The sequence below is a fragment of the Drosophila sulfurigaster genome, chromosome 3 (genome assembly GCF_023558435.1).
Source record: "Drosophila sulfurigaster albostrigata strain 15112-1811.04 chromosome 3, ASM2355843v2, whole genome shotgun sequence".
NCBI lineage: Eukaryota > Metazoa > Arthropoda > Insecta > Diptera > Drosophilidae > Drosophila > Drosophila sulfurigaster.
This window is the reverse complement of record NC_084883.1, coordinates 30,794,404-30,815,210: the sequence shown is the minus strand read 5'-3', so window position 1 is coordinate 30,815,210 and position 20,807 is coordinate 30,794,404. Positions and strand designations below refer to the sequence as shown.

Below are 20,807 nucleotides of genomic sequence, written 5' to 3'. Positions count from 1 at the left end.
GGGCCCAAAGGTAAGTTTGGTAGATGAATGCAACAGTTGGAGTGTGCAGAGGGGCTGCACCAAAAAGCTCTACCACATTCCAAGCATACCCAGCTGCGCTGCAAATCAGTTGTTGAAGGGTATGCCAAACTTAAGGCGGAGTTGGTCATGAATTAATTTGCATCGTAATAAATAGTATAATTATCTTAATTACATTTAGTATTTTCAGTAAAGTGTTAGCTTCATACTACTAGTATTATTACCTTTAATCGCTTACGATCAGCAGTTACAGCGTATTATCTAGTCAACTACTTTCCTCTGCAGCTTTTCGTGCTCAATTCGTTTTTGCAATCTCAGTCGCAGGCTTTGTAGTCTGAGCCGTCGACGTCGACGTCGCAGTTGCAGCAGCGACAGCATCGGCAGCTTTCGATTTCAAGCTCTAGTACATAATATGTATGCGCATGTCATGAAAGCTTTAACGACGACATGTTTTCTCTCTATGTGTTGTTATTTTGTTGTTGTTGCTGCTGCTTTTTAACGTCTTTTTGCATTTGTTGTTGCTTTTTGGCCATAAACTGATACTTTAGCTGTGTTGGCTTCAACGCACTCGCACTCGCAGCTGCTGCTCGCGTCGCTGCCAACAATGCTGTTTTTTTTTAGCCATGAAGGTCATACCCAACGCTTGGCATTCAGATTCAAAGCGAGCAGCGCGCTGCGCTTGCGCTTGCGCCGCAACAACAAGCAGGTGCGGCGAGCAGAGCGGCGGCGGCAGTCAAACCGATGGACAGTGGGCGGGGTTTTAGGGGGTCGAGAGGTGGCGTTGTTGTTTTGGCAGTTATGAAACTAGTCCAATGACTCTCCGCGCTGTTGTTGTTGTGCTTTGTGAGCTTTGACGCCTCTTCTTGTAAGCATGTAAATGTGCACACATACACGTGTAAGCATGTAAATGTGCACACAAAACAAATGCATGCACGAAGCACACACTTACACATGCACACAAGCATGTCTTCATTTTGGAGGCACAACAACGAATTTGTTGTTTATTAAACAACAAACTGTCGATGTCCAATGCAATGGTCAGCATTGAAGCGACCCCCAAAGCGCCCAAATGTATGTGCATGTGTGAGTGTATGGCCGGCCCCAAAATGTGCGACCTGTTCTCAAGATTTCGTCAGCCAGCCAGCCACTTCTGCTCGAGGTAAAACCAAATGTACATACGCATTAGAAATAATTAATTTACGCATTAACGTTTCAATTTTTGGTTGACTCTATTTTTTGTTTTGATTTTTGCAACGCTTGCTGAATATCATGACATGAAATGCCAAATTGGGGTTAAGCCAAAGGTTTCCATTTGCCTGGAGAAGTGGCAATACTCGTAAAATCGCAACACAAATCGCTGTGTCATGCAGCAATGGGCAAAAAAAAAAATCACAGAATCTTTGTCAACAACAGATTCGATGGATGCCTGTGAGACTGAGTCTGCTGCGTAGCTGTTTTTCTGGTTCTCCTCACAGTCTACACACAAGTCTACAATGCTCTACATATCCTAGGCAGCTTTTGCTTTTGCACAAAAAAAGCTTTGTGCGGTTCAAAGTCCAATGCCACAATTAAGTGTTGGGTTTTTTTTTCGCCTCGCGGGATTTTCTGATGTTTCATGCTGATTTGTATTGTGTTGTGTTGTTGTCTAGAACCGGCATAACCCTTGCCCCCTCCACCCTCCCCTATAACATATTAGCGATATCGATGTGGAATCTGGATATCGAGTTAAGGTATCCAGTCAGGTGTGTCCGTCGCTGAATCAGAAGTCCAAACTGGGAAACCTACGAGCAACTGACGTCACAATTGCCATTTTTGCTGTTGTTGTTGTAGTTGTTGATTTTTTTTTCAGCTATGTTTATGTTGATGTTGTTGCGCTTTTTGCTCTTTGTTTAGGGGGATTGCTGCTGAGGCTAATTAACTTGGAGTGCTCAATTAGCGTTTATTTCACATTGAGACTGCTGCCGATGATGAAGTGAACTTCAGAAATGCGTTCGATATTCCGGATTGAAGCACTTGAGACACACACTCTCGCATGTAAGCCGCATAAATAAGGAAATCTGCTGTTGATGTCGTTGTTATTGTTATTTACTGTGATGTGGTCACACTGGCTGGTGTCGCAGAATGTTCGTGAATGAATATATCGGCATCTCCGCCACCGTCGTCGTTGCCGCCGCCGTTGTTGTTGTCGTCGTCGTCATGATTTAGCGATTTGTAAGAGCTGTTGTAGGTAGGTTGCTTTATGTGTGGAATTTCGAGTTTTCGGACTTTGTACTACTCGCTAGCCATGAACCAAGCGCTTGGCCGCCAGCCCATCAGAGAGACAGAGCGACAGAGAAATAGCCAAAAGCTGAAGCCAGCTTCGTATATTGTTAACATTGTTAATGTGATATATCGGAGCATGCAAATGTTTAAAACTTCGACTACTCTATGCCTCTCTCTTTGTCTGGCACTCGTACCTAGGCTCTAATTATTCGAACAATGAATGGAGACTGGAGACGGGCCTCATGACAGCATAATGCGGAATTCTAATCTTGTTTATGGCTAGAACCAAAAAAAAACACTCGCATCTCATCAGGTACTACAACCCATGAATACTCATTGTGTTCTACCCATATAACGATCTTCATGATCAATGCATGAATGAAACACTGACAGCTGTGAGTTTTGTTTTTTGTTTTGCTATTTTGTTAATTTGGCTAACAGGAAGAACAATTTTTCTCTAAGGCATTGGATCACTTGGATAAGCGTCTAACGGAAATAATTAGTCGATAATTATTGTTTATTGATAAATCTAAAAATAAAGGTTTATACCTGTTTTTGTACACTTTGACATACTTCCGCCATGGGTGGTGGGGTTAAGCTTGGGGTCAAATACAACGGAAGTATTTTAAATATGCAGAGAGGCCGAAATATTCATAATACATATTTTTTATATTTAATTCGAAATACATGTATGTATAATATACTGTTGCTAAATACCCTAAAATGGGTATATTAAACATGGTTCAACGAGAAGTTAAACGCCAATTATTCACGCTTTAAGTTGCGGTCACACATTTAACATGTTAACAAAAAAAAACATAAACAATGTTTGCATAGTAAAATTGTTTAACGATCCAAACAAAAAAGTCAACACATATGTAAAACACTCATTGTAGTATATTATGACGACGAGGCTGCCAAAAAATACTAAATTGTAGACTGACTAATAATCGTTATAAAATATCGCAATAGAATCCATTTTGAACAGTCACATTTTTAAATAGAGTATTTTTCACGTCGTGTTGCAGCTTTGTAACTGGTTTTTTTTTTTGGTTATTTCGCAAGCTGTAAGTTTGAAGTTTATGGGTTTTTGGACATTATTTTGTCACATGCTGAGCCACACACATTCACACGTGATAATATTTGTTTCCGAGTGCAGTTGAGATTCTTTCGAGCAGCGCTCGCTGAAGAATTCGCAGACCTTGACAAAACTTAACCTTGCCGCGATCGTGTGAGTTCCCCAAATACACCTGCCCTCTCTCTCGTCTCTCCCTATTTCAACAACAAATTGAGGGCATACTCTTCGCATTCGTAACAATTACATGCTTACATTAACTTGAATTTCGAGTGCTGCCACAAAAGCGCTGAGTCAGCGTGAACTTTCTTCTTTGTTAGCCACAAAAAAAACAGGTTGAAGACGAGCTTAACTGCAAACGATATATAGTATATACATATGTTAATAGAATATTCGATTTCAATAAATGGGATTGGTGTAGGTTTTGATTTGTAACGCAATTCTGACTTGTTATGTCTTAAAAATACGAATTATTTATGTCCCAAACTTCAAGGCGCTGCGGTGAGGGGTCAACAAACGGAAATGAAACAAAGTGAACACACATTGAACACTGAACACTGAAGATGTTGCGAGATGAAATCAAATAAAATGTTTTAATTTGCCGACCATATCAAACATTCATGTTTATCGAATTTCCGGCTTCGCTTGGGGGTCTAAAAGAAGCTGCCTTTAACTAACGGTCGCGTTTGTCTGCTGTCCGCTGTCAAAGTTACCAAAAATTCAATTTCCGCCTATTTGGCTAGAATCGCAGTGCTACAAAAACAAGTTTTGACGCGCATTGTCTACCATATATTTACCTATAGAGATAAAAATATATACTATACTACTCGTATATTTATGATAAACGAACGCAAACGAAACTGTCGCAATTTGCAAATGATTTTAGCACCGACCCCGACCCCGACCCTCAGCTCTATGGATTTATCATTAATAAAATCAGTTCTAGTTTTATACGTTTGTTTTGCTGTCGCTTCATATTGTAGTATTTGCCTTTTTCTGCTCACACGGAAGCCTTTCAATGAAATTGATTTGGCTCAAAGGCGTTAATTGAATATGGTCAGAACTCTTAGCAATACAGCGCGTGAAAAAAGTCCCTCGGCCAGCCAAACAAGCTCAACCATGCACAAGTCGATGTTGATCGACTGCGAGATACGCGGAAAAAAACAAAATTGATAGCCATATTGGAATTATCTTTGATAATCTTAAAAAACTTTACTTCAAACATTTTAAAGCAAACAGAACTACTTTAGTCGACTGTGAGATACCCGGAAAAGACCAAATTGTTGGGAAGTTTAGGATAAGCTTTGATCATCTTTTTAAACTTTACTTCTCACATTTCAAAGCAGAGAGAACTGAGATATAGCTGTTTATATAAATGTATTTCGCACTTAATGTCAATCAAGAATACTTCTAATTGCATTCTTTAGTTACCGGGTATATAGAGTAAGCATTCTCGTTGTTGTCCACGTTCCACATTCGGAGCTGTCTGTCAATGGTACCGTTGAAACCGCTCAAGTACAGTGTCTTGAAATCACGAAACAAGTTCATGGCTTAATTAAATTGTTGCGGTTCTGATGTCAGATAGTCTGAATGATACGAGCTATGGTCACTCAAATGGCCCAGATAACCAGCTGCTTGTATTACCAACTCAATAGAGTGTACTACTGTGTGTATATATAGCATGGTCTGATCGATAGATAAGTTTATGACTTGGTAATAGCAAAAAGTGTTCGTCGCGTGGGCGTGGTCGCACTTTCTTCAGAAGCTCTGTAAATAAACCATAAATAAAAACAAAGTGCCACTTAATGGAAATGTTTCAGGTGTCAATCAGCTGATATTTATTCTGCCGAACTCTTGTTTTGCCATGATTCAGACTCATGCTCAGCTAATCTCTGCACGCATACTTCACTCTAACTTTCGTTTGCAGTTCATACCGGTTTTCTGGCTTTTCAGGAAATTCTTATCACGCGTTTCGATTTCTCGACAAGTAAACATACTTATAAGCTAATAGATAGTGCTTCTTCTTCGCGTTTCCGTTTTTGTGGAGGGAGAGAACGAGAGAGACAGTAAAGTCCCCTTCGCATAGAATATTAGATAATTGTGGGTTGGAGAGTAAATAATTTATAAAGCAAATAATAAATGATTAATTCACATTACGGCATTGTCTAGCGTTTTGATTTAAGTCCACAACGCGCTTAGATAATCACTTTACCTATTATTACTGCAGCTTGTGACACCATTAAGCCGTGTCAACACAGACGCTTGCACTTTGCACATACCCTATAGGCGTGAAATAATGAAAGCAGGCTTGTTTATTGTATTAATTGTTTGTATTATCTATTCTAACTGATTTCTGAAAATTTCAGCGCAATCATACGATATTTATGGAAATTACCAAAGACAAAGTGTAAACAGAAAAAAATTCAATTCAAGTTTTGATTCTCTTATAAAAATATGTGATATCTCACAGTCGAGCACTCTCTTACTATAGTTTGGTTTATGGTTTTTAATTTTAGTGTATTTAGTTTTTTACTTTATGAACACTTTCCACGCCTTAATGAGTTTATTCCAATTACAGGGCATCTGCTAGTCGCGCTCGCTTAGTTTTAAAACCCTTTTACTTTGTTGCGTTCACTTTTCAGCACGCTAAAGGGAAAGTTCAACAGTAATTGCGTTAACTTTTTGTAAATAAATTGAGCTATCGCTAGGCCAGAGTGTGCGACTCGTAAAGGTGTAAAAAATTAAGTATACGCCTGGGCTGCCTGCCAAAGTCCCTTATTATTTCATTGGCTAATAATAAAGATTTCTCCTGCACTTTGTACAAAACAATACTTTGGGAAATAAAGTTGTTTTAATTGCCAGCATAGGCAGTCTTGACTGTAGCAGTGTAATCTAAAGAACTCACACAACATTTATTGATGGTCATTGCCACCGCTGACCCATTTGGAATTTGCACCGAACATGCGATCGATCAATAATTATAATTGCTTTTTATCATAGCTAAACAGCTATAGACAAAAATGAAAAGAAAAAAAATAAACGAGCGAAAAGGCCAGAGAGCGAGAGAGTGATAAAAAAATAAATACATGTATTGTCTTTTGTATTTTCTAAATAAAATTTATTTATGTATAAATAATTCTCATATGACGTTAACACTTTTTCTTGTTGAAAGTCGGCGCCTCTCTCTTGCCGCACAGCAACAACAATTGAGTGTGTGTGTGTGTCGAGAGTGTGTTGTGTGTATACATTTATGTACAATTTGTTGTTGTTACTGTCGCTGTGGGATTGGCAATTACAATAACGGAATCATGTGTTTTATTTTTTGTTGTATTTTTTTTTTCGAAATTATATTTCTTGTACTTGAACATTTTGCTTTAGTTGTTTAACATTTCGAATTTGTTATGATTAATTTGTAAATTGTTTTTATACACTTAACTAAACATTGTTGTATAAGAGACTAAAGACTAAACATTTAGCAATTTAACATGTACAATTTTGTTTTAATCAAATGATATCGACCGAGGCAGCATCATCATCAAATGAAACACAAATCTAGGATAACATTATTTTTGTTTTTTGACTATTCGACTGTGACTTTCCACCCGTGGGGTCAACTTGCAGTTATTGAGTATACAATCGCTTTATAGCCACACCCAAAAGAGAGTGTGTGTGTGTGTGTGTTGTGTGGGGCAGCGCGTGTTTTATGTTTTTTAATTTTTTAAAGGAATGCTCTGATTTTATTTTGTGCTCAACATCATCATCATCATCATCTTATCTCATCAGTTATAATAAACATATTTTAAATCATATACAAATACAATATACACAGACGTCGAGCTGCTGCCCCTTTTTTTTTTCTTCACAGACAATTCTTGTTTTTCCTTAGTTTTCCCATTTGATTTCCCGACTCTCGATTTTTTTTTTGTTTGTTGTTGGTACCCGTCAACCCAGAAAATACAAATAACGAATAGAACGACGACTATTTTGTGTGTGTGTGGCTTTTATCGACTTAACGTACATAGTTTATCGTAATTGTAATCGTTATCGCAATATCGTAATCTTTATCAGTATTACCTATACAATTCCCCTTTCACACATCTTGATTAAAACCCGCCCGCAACATTATTCATATCCATATGTGTTGTACTATATATAATAGATTAAACACATATCCGAGTTACGATTTATATATATATATATATGATACATGCATATAGATAATAGTAGTAGTAGTAGTGTAGACATAGAGATAGACGTAGTGTGTATGTAGAATGTATCCCCCATAACCCCCCTTGTATCAAGTATCAACACATCCCTCTAGACGGGTCCAATATCACTTTGGTATCTGGCAGTCAAATAGTTGGCCGCCTCTGTCATTTGTTCCAGGCACTGGTACAGACCATTCAAATGTCTCTTGCAGCGTTTCGCCAAATCGGTGGCCTTATCGCCGCCAGCGGATTTGGATTTCGATGGGCACGCATCGATAATGTCGCTGCCATCGCTGCTCTGTGCATTATCGCTCTTGTTGCCATCGGACTCCAGACCCGAATCCATTTCATTCGATATATCGGAATCGGAGTCGCTCATGTTGCTCACCGATGTGGTGGACATCATCGAGGCGGTCGAGGTGCGTCTCACATGTCCCTTGACAACTCTTGAGCTTGTGCTGCCTGTGCTGCTGCTGTTGCTGTTGTTCTCAGTCTTGGTCTCGACTTGGCTGAGCTGTTGCTGCTGCTGTTGTTGTTGTTGTTGCTGCTGCTGTTGCTCTGATTCCTGGTCGTCATCCTGATTGGCCGTCCACAGCAGGTCGTTCTTCAGGGCATTGAGCATGTTGTAGAGATTGAACAGCTCGGAGGCATTGAGAAAATCTTGAACATTCTTCGACTGTGTCGCGCCACGTTTGCCCTCGGCACTGGAGCTCTGCGACAACTGATTGGCGGTTGTATCCTTGCCCGTGGCAGCTGGCAGGATATCAGTGCTATCACCGATCTGCAGGAAGAGACAAGAGCATAGAATGGGGAAAAGAAGCATTATAGCTTGCGACTTTTTTGTGTGGAGAGGTTGCTGCTGCTGTGATCTGCTGCTTGAAACTATGGAGGAACTCAACCCACCTGACGATCCATGAGCCTGCATGGCACCAGTATGGTATCATCCATAATGTTGACAGTCTTCACAAACTTCTCCATAACATTGACAATGCTGTCTTTGGAGAATTGCTGCTCATCGTGGCGAGCGATGCGACGCAGGCAGTTCCTAAAATAAAATCGAACAAGACAAAAGCACAAGTTGAATGGCAGAGTTCTTTTTGGCAAAACGGAATAAAAAAGAAACCTGTCTAACCAATTGATCTAACATAATATGAGACAATAGATGCCTCGTCTTGAAACGTGTCGTCGTCGTTAAGTCTGCCACTTGTTCTTCCTAACAAAAAAAAAAGCCAATTTGGTCGCAACGTGTTGCTCATATAATATGATAAATACCCAATTCATTTCAGACTATGTATGCAAATAAGCCTGACGTCGTCGTCGCAAATTCAATTTGTATAAAAATAGAGACCAAAAAAGAAAAATGGAAATGAGAAAAAAAAAAAAAATGTGGAATTGAAAAAACCTGTCAGCAGATTTCTATTTCTGAACAGCACCGCAAGACAAGCGAGACTCTAGGTGCGTCCGTTTGTTTCTGTTTCTGTTGCGGCTCAAGCCACGTGTCTGCGCGCTTAAGAAAGTTACACAAGCCTCTCCATTAGCCGTGAGTACACTCAGCTCTCGCCGTCCCCGTCCCCGTCCCTCTCTCCAGCATATTAACCCGTTGACGCCGGCAAGTCTCACAAGTTCATAACAGCTTATCAGCGGCGTCTGGCAACTTTTGAGTTGCGTCTGACTCCGATAACTACTGCAGCGTCTAGCCAGCCAGACTGGTGAGAGGCAAGGCGGGGGGAATAGTTGGGGGAGGGGACACAGTTGTAGATCGTAGAACATACTTCATAGTTGGGGTAGATTAGGTCGTCTGCTGGCCGCGTGATCAGGCAACGGGATCGCCCTTGTTCAAGAATGTTGATAAATTTGGACTGCGCATAAGAGTCACCCCAGTAGTCTATTGATAGCTATGCTCTCTGCTCTGCTCTACTCTGCTTGTAATATTACGACTCACGACCACTGTGGGACTGTGACACGCGAGCGCTGCGTGCTCCCCCGCCCACAGTCCGTCTCTGGCTGTCTGACCGAGTGAACAAGGCGTTTGTCATGCCGCAAGTGAATGATATCGTCTAGTTGGACATGTGTCAAGGTTTTTTTCCGCTGCTCATGGCGTAGAGGAATATACCCTGTAAGATTCCCAGACATTCCACGAAACCCGAGACTAATTGAAGCTAATCGATAGAAGCAATAGAGTTGAGTACCGACTAGAAGATACCCTGTTCTAACTTTTATTAATTATATTTTCATTGGGTAAGTCGACTCAACAGATCGTCGCAGTTTATTATTGCTTAGGCAATCAGCTTATACAATCTGCAATTTTACGGGGTATCAGCATAAATATGCATAAATTAAATGCGCAATTCGCAAATCTACATATCAAATTCGATTAGCGCAGTTCAAATTGTCAAGCGTATGCATATTTATAGGGCGCGATTTTCCACTCACGGGGCTTTGTGGTCATAGAGCTTATATAGTATACAATCATTTGCTATTGATCTACCAGTTTCGATAGCACTAAAAGGTCTTCAAACTTATTTACAGAACACACAGGAAATTCATTACGATAAATGTCTTCTATTAAAGTTTAGACTAGGAAAATTATGGGTACTAATATTATTTATCAATTTTGTGTATACAAAACAAAAAACTACCAAGAAATGTTCTCCAAATAATTTTGTATAATTATTTAAATTTATTAAAAGAAAACATCTTTAGTGGCTCTCACTTTGCACTTTGTACCCCCAATGCTATAAACCAAAATAAAAACCATACCAAAAAAGGAAACTTGAAATCAAAACAATCGATTATAAACCGTTCTACAGCATATCTGGAGCGTGTGGACAACAGATTATTGAGCTAGTCACAGTCTAGACGAAGCCAGGGCATGAATATGCATATTTAAAAGGTTGATTAACCCTTATCAGCTTCGCAAGCTCTCAGCTGTTTTACAGGGTATAAGTATGCAAAATGGGAATCAAAGCACGCAATTATCTTATCAGCAATTAGCTATTATCGCCTATGTCTCATTCAGCTCACTCGTAATTAGCCCGGCAATGAATGAAGTGTTTACTTACTATATAAGTGCGAATATAATATAGTGAAAAATCAGGCGTTTCTTTTTATAGCAAATGTCGCAGTTTGACTCACGATACAAAACTTGGACACGCGCCAGCTTCAGGGGGGAGGAGGAGCGGGAGAGATGCGCAGATAGGCCAAATGCGAACAATTGAGGCGATCAACGTTATTGACCTTTTGTGTGCCATAGGGAAATTGAACAATTGAGCCGGCAGCAGAGGCAGAAACAGAGGCAGAGGAATCGTCATCAACAGAAACAGGTCAGAAACACGCCATATCAAACGACCAATTGCAAAGCGGCACATATCTATGTAGATGGGAGAGGAACGAAACGAGACGAAGCTTTATTGCTTATCTCGTGCTCGAGTCAATCGTTAAGCATTGTCTACTTGCCGCCAAAATGCCACCTGGAGCCACCTGACCAAAATTCTCGGTGTCTGGTGTGTGAAGTGGGCCAAGCCAGGCACGCGACAAGCGGCAACTCTTTGGACGGACATGCGCAGCAGCTGCGCGGCATACAACACAGAAATCGGCTGATTTCTGCCGCTTACATTGGATGTGGGGGACAAACACACAAACGGGGCAAGGGCAATTTTCGCGTGGCAAGCGAGTAATAAGAGTCTAAGAGAGGAAGTGAGCGAGTAAACACACATAAAGAGAGAACAACTCTCTCTTAAGCAATTTGTTTGTTCTCTTCGCATATGTGGCGTGATGTTTTCAAAGCTGCAGTCTGCATGAGGGAGGCAGCAAGATGCGACAAAGCGTGCGAGCGAGAGACAGCTGTAACTGTACGATGATTGTTAGATAAAGAGACGACAGCACCAGCAGACGCTAGTCATGTTGCCGTTTGTTGTTAGTATTGTTTTTGTAGTTGTTGTTATGATTGTTAGCCAGCAGTATTTGCAGTAGTTGGGCAACACTTTGTTTTTTTCTTTCAACGTCAGTTGACCAATATTTGTTTAATGTTGTTTTTTTGCACTCGCTCTGCATATTGTCTGACCTCCATGCTCAGCATAATCGATAAACGCGCCAATCGATAATGGGAACCTGCGACAATTCCAATTCTATAATAATAAACTATGAATATATGACACGAGCATTACTATTACGGGGTCGTCACAACAATTTCAAGGCAAAAACCGCCACTACCATTTATTTTATAGTCATACAAATTCACAATGGCACACAAAACGTCACCAATATATATAAACTCATATACCACATACAAATATAAGTATAGTTCATTAGTATGTTTGCAGTTATGTGCCTACGTCAATCAGTCAAGTTTAAGGGGATTGTTGTGAATCATATTCACATTCCACATTCTGATTATTTTATTTTCGCTGGTCGTCATAAGGGCGTCGTGTGGCTCATAATTATTACTTGTCTTACTTTTTGCACTTGACGGTGATTGTGTGCCAGGGTAGTGATGAGTAATGGTTACAAATTGTTATCGATAAATGATATGGAAGCGCCATCAGCCAACTGTGATTACAGTCACAGTGCGATAAAACTGCTGATCGCATGAGGTGGAATGTTGGCGGCTGATGGGGGAATGGTCAGAGAGAGAGGTATGCGATTTTATTAGTTTAGTTTAAACAAACACCAGCACACACGATCCCAGTTTATTTATACGTGTGTGAGTACATGCATATGCATGAGAGTACAAGCACACACGCATGTATGTATGTATGTACAGCTATAGTCCGATTGTGTCATATTAGGCAGCAAGCGTTGGCTATGCTTTGGTTTTTTTCTTTCATGTTTTGAATGGTTGTCCGCATCATACGATAAATTTTTTGTATCGTACGGTGCAAACGAAAGAGAGAAAATGCCGTGTGGCCAGGCTAAGGGGTGCGGTGCCACAAAGAGAGTAAGAGAGAGAGAACGCCTTCTTTAATTTAGCAACTGCTTTAAATTGAATTTAAACACAATTTTAACTAGAAACTCGCGCTAACCAAGCCCAAATACAAAAAACTGGACCCCACACTAATACTACTGATACTCATCAGCATCATTATCATCATCATGCGACTCATTTTTTGGTTTTTTGTACACTTACCGACTTGTCTCCAGTTTGGTGAGGTCTGAGTATCCGCTCATTGTGCTGTATATTAATTATTTGTTGTTTTATGTGGGTTGCGTTGCTCGCCTGTTACCAAAATGGCTTACAGACGTTTTAGGCGTTTTATACTTTTTAAATGTGCTGCTGACACCGCAAGTTAATTGATACAACTATTTTCTTTTGCCTTCTTTTTTATATATAGCAACACATACACGCGCACTTTCACTCGCTGTCCGTGTGTTCGCTGCTCTCGATGTATTTGTGTCTATTTCTCTTTGGGATTGCGTTGCTCCGTATGTGTGTTTGAATGTATGCGGGCCTTCAGCTGATTTTTGATTTTGATTTTACTCCTGCGTTTGAATTCTTTGCGTGACGCGACAAGCAAATGATTTTGTTGCTATTACGAAATCTGCAGACTGTTTTGCTTTTTTTTTGTTACAGCTCCGTACTAAGTTAGTAGCTGCTGCTGATGATGTTGGCTGCCGACGACACGTTTGCTTTTAATTGAAACCGAATGCGATTTGCGTTGATTTTGAAATGTAGCTGCCGTTTTATGCCAAAATAATCTGTCTCGTGCACACACGGTGTTTAGTTTAGATATGTATGACTCTGACTGACTGGGCTGCTGCTCAAATATCTATCAAGTGCTTTATTTATTTATACATATATCAAAATTCTAAACAGTTTGCACGCGCACCGCTGTTGCTGTCACGACGAACGACCGCTACGAACGAGTTTCGATTTCAAAATGTGAAGAGCGGCGAGCGCTGTGACCAATCTGACCGCTGATGTGTGTTGGGGTGTTTACTAAATAATGGCAAAAAAATATACCAACATTATTTATACCAAATTCGCTAGCCTGGCAACACTTCATTAGGGAATGGAACAATTTTGCAAAAACTCGTTAGAATAATCAATGCTTTCTAACTATACTTTTATTTATTTAACTAATGTGATTTGTATTTGAATGAAGAAATTAAGATTGAACTGCAGCTTCAAAGGGTCGCACAATTGTTTGTTTGAGTGATTACAAAATCTTCGGTAAATCGATTAGCCATTTCGATAAGACCAACACGAAACGATAAAACATAAATCGCTTATCGATAGCTGGTAGCATTGGCCATTTCAAGCGCTATTTCAAATTGTTTCCAATTGGTTAATATTGCGGTTTACAACTGTTATCCTTTTGATAACAATAACAATGCAAGTGCGCCGTTAGGTTGTTCCAATTGGACAAAAAGAACAATGTTGCGAGTTTTTTTTCCACGTTTGTACAAAATCATTTCGGCCAAACTAAAATGACGATTTTATTTCATTTGTTAAAACAATTACTAATCATTAATTGTGCCTTGTCTAGCAAAGCGTCGACGACGACCTCTTAATGACCCGCAGTCGCGGCCTTGGCAGCGATCTCATCCTCCTTGGCGTGCAAAGCGATGAGTTCCTGTTTCTTGGTGGCAATGCGCTCCTCACGACGCTTGCGTGCCTCGCGCACCTTGGTACGTCTGGCCTCAGCCTGGTCAGCGAGCAACTTGCTGCGCTGCTTCTCGGCCTTCTTCTTGTGGATGTATTCCATAAGAACACGCTTGTTCTTGAACACATTACCCTTGCACTTCATGTACAGATCGTGGTACAGATGGCGATCGATCTTCTTGCTGTCGCGGTACTTCTTCAGCAGACGACGCAGCACACGCTGACGCTGCATCCACAGCAACTTGGTGGGCATACGAGCGTTCGCTGTACCCTTGCGCTTACCGAAACCACAGTGGCGACCCTTGCGACGGGCCTCAGTGTTCTTGCGCACACGGAAGCGGGAATGCACGACGACGGGCTTCTTGATGATCAGACCATCCTTGATCAATTTGCGGATGTTTTGACCTGCAGCACACGAAAGGTTAAATGTGCTTTTAATGCACTATTCACAATTGAAATTCAATCAAAAATGTACTCACGCGAGTTTGTGTTGGCGATTTCATTGATTTCGTTAGGATCCAACCAAACCTTCTTCTTGCCGCATCGCAGTACGGAGGCTGCGAGCCTCTTTTGGAGCTTTAGAGAACTGCAAGTATAAAAATCCGGTATTAATAAAACAGCGTGCCATGAGTTTCTCTGCTCATATGAGTGTGTGTGTGTGTGTACATTAGCGTGTGTATGTGTGTGTGTGTGCATGGGTACCACACGTTCAGGTTATTTCACAATTATTGCGCTTTAATTGAATTGCACTCATTTTGTGCCACATTATGTTGAAAGTAATAACGACAATCAACATTTTTCACTTATTTTGACACCACAAATGCGCAGTAAACACACAAATTTCGAAAATTCACAATACCTCATGCTGTCGACCCTTGCTCGTCGTGGCTGGGAAAGAAAGAAAAATTTGACAGACGGAAGTGACTGCCATTTTCGAGTTGGTCCTCTGTCAAAAAGCTGCTTGCTATACCGAGTATGACCATTCACAGTAAAATACAACAGTGTGTTTGTAACAGTCCCCTTGCATAACATGTGATATCGACAAGGCCTATCGAAATGCTGTTGCTATCGATAGCAGTGGACAAAAACAGCTGATTGATAAAAGTTGAAGGCATAGCCAAAATATTACAAAAAATCTTGTTATTAAACGCCATTTAAGATGCAACACACTTTAAGGCGCTGCCTAACCATGGCAAGCATACCAAAAATGCGCTGTTATGCCACATTGCCACATGCCCCCGAACAGAACAAGAAGCAAACGAGCCGCAACCAACAATTACCTCGTCTCATGGACTTTCCGGAGATCATTTGGCCATCGGCATTAAACACAATTAAAAATTGGATAACCGTACAGTTTATAATTCGACCATATTTCGACAGCGAGTTTCAGATTAAAGACTTCATCTATGGCGCCAAACAAGCGCTGCAGGTAAGTCTATGGAATAACCCGAATACATACAGGAAACACTTTCCTTAATTTGACTCCTTGGCCAGGTGGTTTCATCGAAATTGACGGGCGGCGATTTGAATCAGTTGCAAGATCTTGTTAGTGCCGATGCCATTGCTGAACTCAAGCCCGTGGTACAGAAGCTGTCAATGACGCAGCGAAAGCAATTAGAGATCAATGAGAGCGACATCTATCTATCGTTTCCCTATCAGATTGGCATTATGTTCGACGATGCCAACGATCAGTTGCAGAAACGTTGGGTAGAAATCACCATGGTGTTTCACGTAATGCGTGGATTGTCCGAGATGCGTGAACGCGGTGAGGAAATACCCTGGAATATGGGGTGAGTAAAGAAGAAGTTATTATTCCCTGGCTTATCTTGATTTAAATTTTATCTTGAATCTGGATCTAATAATTCTTTCTTCCATTTAGCACTATGCCAGAGTATCAGGACAAGGTGTTCATCTGCAACTATCGCTTCAAGAAGGAATTTACGGCGGGACAACAATCAGATTGGACCATCAATGTGGCTAATCATTTTAGAGCCATCGATCTGATTAACGAAGAGTCCAAATAACAAAGACTCTATTGACTCTAAGCTAAACTATGGCTATATTTTGATTTAGCTGTAATCCTTCTCCATTTAACCCTGCTCCAAGTTTGGAATAAATTTTTGCGTTGAATTATTTTTATAGGTATGAGACAGAAAAATGCAAGTGTTTATTGTGTAGTTTAAATAACGAGTATACATTTAAGAAGTTTTAGTTGATATTTTTAGTTTTCTCCCTCTCTCTCTCTCTCATTCACTGGCTAAGCTTTAGTACTCTTCTCGTACTTTGCCCTGTAGATGCCCTTCGAGTCGTATTTGTCGAGCAGCTTCTTCCAGTCGGCAGCGTTGTTGCTGCGCAGGAAGTTGATCACCTTGTTCGAGTTACGACGCTGCACTTCCGTGCACTTGGCGCACTCCGACTCGAGGGCATCGGGCAACAGACGCTTCAGTTCGCGTCCCTCTGCCGTGCAGGGTCCGGTCTCCATCAGACATTTGATGTAGTTGCCCAGAATACGACGGTTGCCCAGCACATCGTCGACATTGACGTTGTCGAACTTGTTCGTGTATTCCTTCTGTGGAGCGGCAGCTGCCAAGCCGGCAAACGCGCACACAATCAATATGGCCAACGAAGCACGCATTTTGTTCAGGCTGCAAGTAGACAAATTTAATTGGTTATACAACTGTATGCAACAAAACTCAGGGAAGTAATGTATAGTCGAGTATGTTCGAGTATGAAGTTGTTAATTGATTAATGGTCGTTTGTTTGCTAATTCTGAGAAACCATTTGGTACTTAATGTCATTCAAAAGCCTATTCTCTTGTTTTTTGTTTTAAAGGAAATATATTAAAGATGACATTGATTGTCATTTGTTTATTTAATAACATGAAAGTTCAATACCCATTCAAAATTTTCCTTCTATTCTGAATTATGTAAATTCGAAATTTTACAATCGTTGTGTTGCAAAACTCCTTAATGTTTGTAGTTTAAAAATGTTACTAATTCTAAATTATAGGTCTTTTAATTCTCGAAGAAATATAAGAAATTCCAAGTGTATATGTTTTTTTTTTACTATATTTCGAAATTCTTGTTTCTAGTCTCAAAGTTGCGATCTCACCTAGATTTCTTTAACTATTGAAATCAAGTTGAACTACTTAGAGGACTTCTTGAAGTACTGTCTTTGAATTCAGCGTCTCTAGCTTTTATAGTCCCCAAGATCTAGTTGAGTTATAATACCCTGCAGCCCCAAAGCTATAGAGTGCACAAAAAAAGCCCCACACAAATATGAATAATTGCTTGACAAATAAGAAATCTTGTTAATACATTTTACGACTTTGTTAAAATGCAAACAATTCTTCACTCCAAAAGACGTCTGACAAGTGTCTGTCAGTGTGTGTGTGTGTGTGTATGTGATGTTTGTGTGTGCGGCAAATTAGCTAGTGCAATTATAAGTTTTATATGCTATCGTGTTTGATCTGATCTCTGGTCGAAATTTCTTTAACTCAGGCGTCGTTCAGTCTACTTCTCGCCCTTTCCTGACTTGGCAACTGACTTTATTTATTTATTTATTTTATGGCGTTTGCTGTGACATTGGGTAGAGCGGAGATTCTCGATTGTTTGGTTGGTCGCCTCATTTCTGGGCTAAGCACATTTCATGCATTATTAATGACTCTTGGCATATATGGCATATGCATACTAATTAATGCTCTTTTTTCTTTTAGTTGAAGATTTCACAATTTCGCTATTCGCTTTGTCCACGTCACTGGACTAGGCTGCGGTTAAGCTTTTTTCTCATTATTATATTTAAATTGAAATCAATATCAATGCAAACACAGTTGACGCTGATTTTATGTAAGTCAAAAGTCAAAAACTTGTTGTTGTTATTGTTACAGTTTAGTCGTTAAATAAACACACACGCACACACACAGTCTTGAACACACAGAGAGTGTTGCCAATCCGTTTACGCAATATTACATATCGATATCAATCAAGTGCTGCAAGCTAAGCGCAATGCGCATGCTCGACTGCTAATATCTGTATCAACGAGCTTATGTCTTGCTCTCCCTCGCTCTCTCTTTCTTTCTTCGTTGTTGACTATTGTTGTGGTTTTCGGTACTCACTTGTTGTTTTGTGTTGTTGAGCCGCCGAGTTTTGTTGTGTTGTGTATTGTATTATGTGTGATGCGTACGACAGCACAGCTTGGATTGCGAGCTGTTACCCTGTTTAACCGACTTTTATACTAAGGAGCTTTGGCGTCTTACGACGCGACACGACCAAAGCTTTCGGCGTCGCTCGCTTTGGCCACTTGTCAACTTGTCACTTGGCGTTCGTTGGCGGGGGACCTGGGCACACCGAGTCAAAGGTCTCTCTGCCGTGGTGCAGTGTGCCCAAACCACACGCCACCCCCCGCCACTGACGTACCGACAACAAAAAAAAGCTGCCAAATGAACCGGATTTTTGTTTTCACCTGAAATTTCGGCGAGCTCGCATCGAGGGTGTCTGTAAGCTGCTTGTGTTGCTCGCTGTTGTTGTTGTTGTTGCTGCTGTTTTCTGGATTGGTCTCAGTTTACGAGTATCGCTTGTCACTCTGGCTGGCCCCGATCACCCCCCAATCACCCGACCCCTCTGACACAGCTGTTTGCTTAGGTCGTTAGTGGGTTTGCACGTTGTGCAGGCAATGCCAAAATTCGTAGGAAAAACGTTGACGTCTCTACACGAAAATTTGAATATGTAAACAGAGCGGGAGCTTGATCGTTGTAATGCCTCTCTTTATGGTTTTTTGTGAGGTTCGGTATGTTGTAATCGTTTTTAATGCGTTTCCCACTTTTAAATCCCAATCCCATTTTTGATTATCTCGCTCTGCTCTCCATCGAAACTCTAGACTCAACCAGATTTCGAAAGCTTTTAGGTTTTAGCTTTTATTTTTTTTTAACTGGTCTCTGTCTCCTCACTGTGACTGTGCAGACTACATGCCGGGGTTTACCCCTCGTACTCGTATATGCATGATCGGGTTATTCACAACATTTAGCAGTTGTTGATATTCGGAACTGTTTTATTTTGTTCGTATTCACTGTACTCACAAATCAGAGCTGATAATTGATGCCGCTGACTTTGCCTTTTTTACTCGCATCCACAAATTATGATCCATAAAATGTCTATATTTGTTCGCACTTTAATGAGAATGACGCAGATTTGTCTACTTAACTGCAGTTCAATGGGTCAGTTCTACTTAATAATTAAAGCATGAAATAAAAAAAAACAACTAAAAACAAAACACTAACCGCCCTAAGAGCCAGCTTCCATCTTCGGGGGCTAATGAAAGGCCATAAATCACTAGCCAGTCAACAAAATGATATAACTTTTATGTTAATTTGCCGAGATAATTATGAACACGCTTTTTACTGTCTCATTATCTTTATACGCATATTACAACATTTTGCCGGCAGCAGTTACCATATTTATTTTGTTTATATTTTATTTTTTAAGTCCTGTCATCACTCGAAACAATTTTAAAAATATAATCGATTTACAAGGTTTTCTTATCAGCGTTTCAGGTGGCATTCACTATTCTCGGAAGCTCATCAATAATCATCACATCATCTGATTTTAGGTCTTGGTTAACAAATGAGTATTGTTAACATTTGCGATTCTTGGAACGTTGCCAAATACACGAGCGATTTCTTTCAGGTTTGCAAACATGCATTTATAATCGATTAAAACCTTTCAATAACTTGGCTGCCTTTCTTTCTTTTAGCAATTCATCAATTCTCAGAGAACTTGCTACTTATAATTCCAGAAAAGAGCAGCTTTGATTAGTTTTTATATTTTCTGAATCTTTAACGAACACAGTAAAAAGGTAAGAGCTATAAGGCTGTAACTTTTACACATTTACATTTATGAAACCAGTTGGCTAGTAATTTATATATTTTATATCTACTTTATGTAATTGTAATAAGGCCTGCAAAGTTTTATTTCTTTTTAGAGATTAAAGACTATAAAATAGACTATAAAATTTCGTACGAGATAAACATTTAAACATTTTTAACGACACATTTATATTTATGTTTAAATGCAATTGAAGGACATTATGCAATCGATAAGCTTAACGTTATCCAATTGAGTACTTACCATTGTAAAGTTACAGCTTATGCAAATGGGAAAGTACAAGACGAACTTGTCGAGACGGAAAGAGCCGGAAAAGGTAAAGCCAGAGATTTGTAAATACAGAGAGACAACGAGAAAGAGTGTGTAAACAGACTACTGTCTGATAGTACGAAAGGAGGGAGGAGAGTGGTGGAAAAAGACTCGAGACTAAAACGAGGAAGATAGCAAGGGAAAAAAGATGATGACGGAGACTGACTTGTTGGAGTTCAGGTTAAAGACGTAGATGGAGGGCCCCAAAGGGTTGTTTGCCTTGAAAGTCGGCGACATGTGCAAAAGTTCAGGTTCAGTGGAAGGCAGCGTGAAAACCACAATAACAGAGGCGAAGCAGAAAAATAAACAAAAAAGATGAAAACACAACAATACAATACTCGTACGACAAAAACTTAAATAAAACGAACATGAAATAAAAGATTCAATAAACTTAAATAAATCTGGGGACAGATCTTTAGTGAGGTACCAGTACGTGTGCACAGGTTTTCATTGCC

At 40.1% G+C, this 20,807-nt stretch overlaps 4 protein-coding genes and 1 long non-coding RNA gene across 5 annotated transcripts; 1 reads left to right on the top strand and 4 right to left on the bottom strand.

Annotated features, from left to right (window-relative positions):
* Positions 1-3,159: 3,159 nt before the first annotated feature.
* Positions 3,160-3,796, bottom strand: LOC133843163 (uncharacterized). Its single transcript, XR_009894475.1, has 2 exons — positions 3,603-3,796; positions 3,160-3,548 (listed from the first exon to the last, which is right to left on the bottom strand). It is a non-coding gene; the product is annotated as an uncharacterized LOC133843163 (long non-coding RNA).
* A 3,125-nt stretch (positions 3,797-6,921) lies between these two features.
* On the bottom strand, positions 6,922-13,424 carry LOC133843145 (dentin sialophosphoprotein). Its single transcript, XM_062276569.1, has 3 exons — positions 12,689-13,424; positions 8,467-8,608; positions 6,922-8,344 (listed from the first exon to the last, which is right to left on the bottom strand). Exons 1-3 carry the CDS (start codon positions 12,727-12,729, stop codon positions 7,673-7,675), a joined length of 855 nt encoding a protein of 284 aa, XP_062132553.1. The 5' UTR covers positions 12,730-13,424; the 3' UTR covers positions 6,922-7,672.
* A 589-nt stretch (positions 13,425-14,013) lies between these two features.
* On the bottom strand, positions 14,014-15,164 carry LOC133843148 (large ribosomal subunit protein eL19). The gene is made up of 3 exons (XM_062276573.1): positions 15,024-15,164; positions 14,644-14,750; positions 14,014-14,569 (listed from the first exon to the last, which is right to left on the bottom strand). Exons 1-3 carry the CDS (start codon positions 15,026-15,028, stop codon positions 14,070-14,072), a joined length of 612 nt encoding a protein of 203 aa, XP_062132557.1. The 5' UTR covers positions 15,029-15,164; the 3' UTR covers positions 14,014-14,069.
* A 63-nt stretch (positions 15,165-15,227) lies between these two features.
* Positions 15,228-16,322, top strand: LOC133843151 (m-AAA protease-interacting protein 1, mitochondrial). The gene is made up of 3 exons (XM_062276576.1): positions 15,228-15,593; positions 15,659-15,954; positions 16,044-16,322. The coding sequence occupies exons 1-3, from the start codon at positions 15,324-15,326 to the stop codon at positions 16,186-16,188; spliced, it is 711 nt and encodes a 236-aa protein (XP_062132560.1). The 5' UTR covers positions 15,228-15,323; the 3' UTR covers positions 16,189-16,322.
* Positions 16,295-16,799, bottom strand: LOC133843159 (ejaculatory bulb-specific protein 3). The gene has a single exon (XM_062276587.1). It carries the CDS (start codon positions 16,797-16,799, stop codon positions 16,422-16,424), a length of 378 nt encoding a protein of 125 aa, XP_062132571.1. The 3' UTR covers positions 16,295-16,421.
* Positions 16,800-20,807: the final 4,008 nt, after the last annotated feature.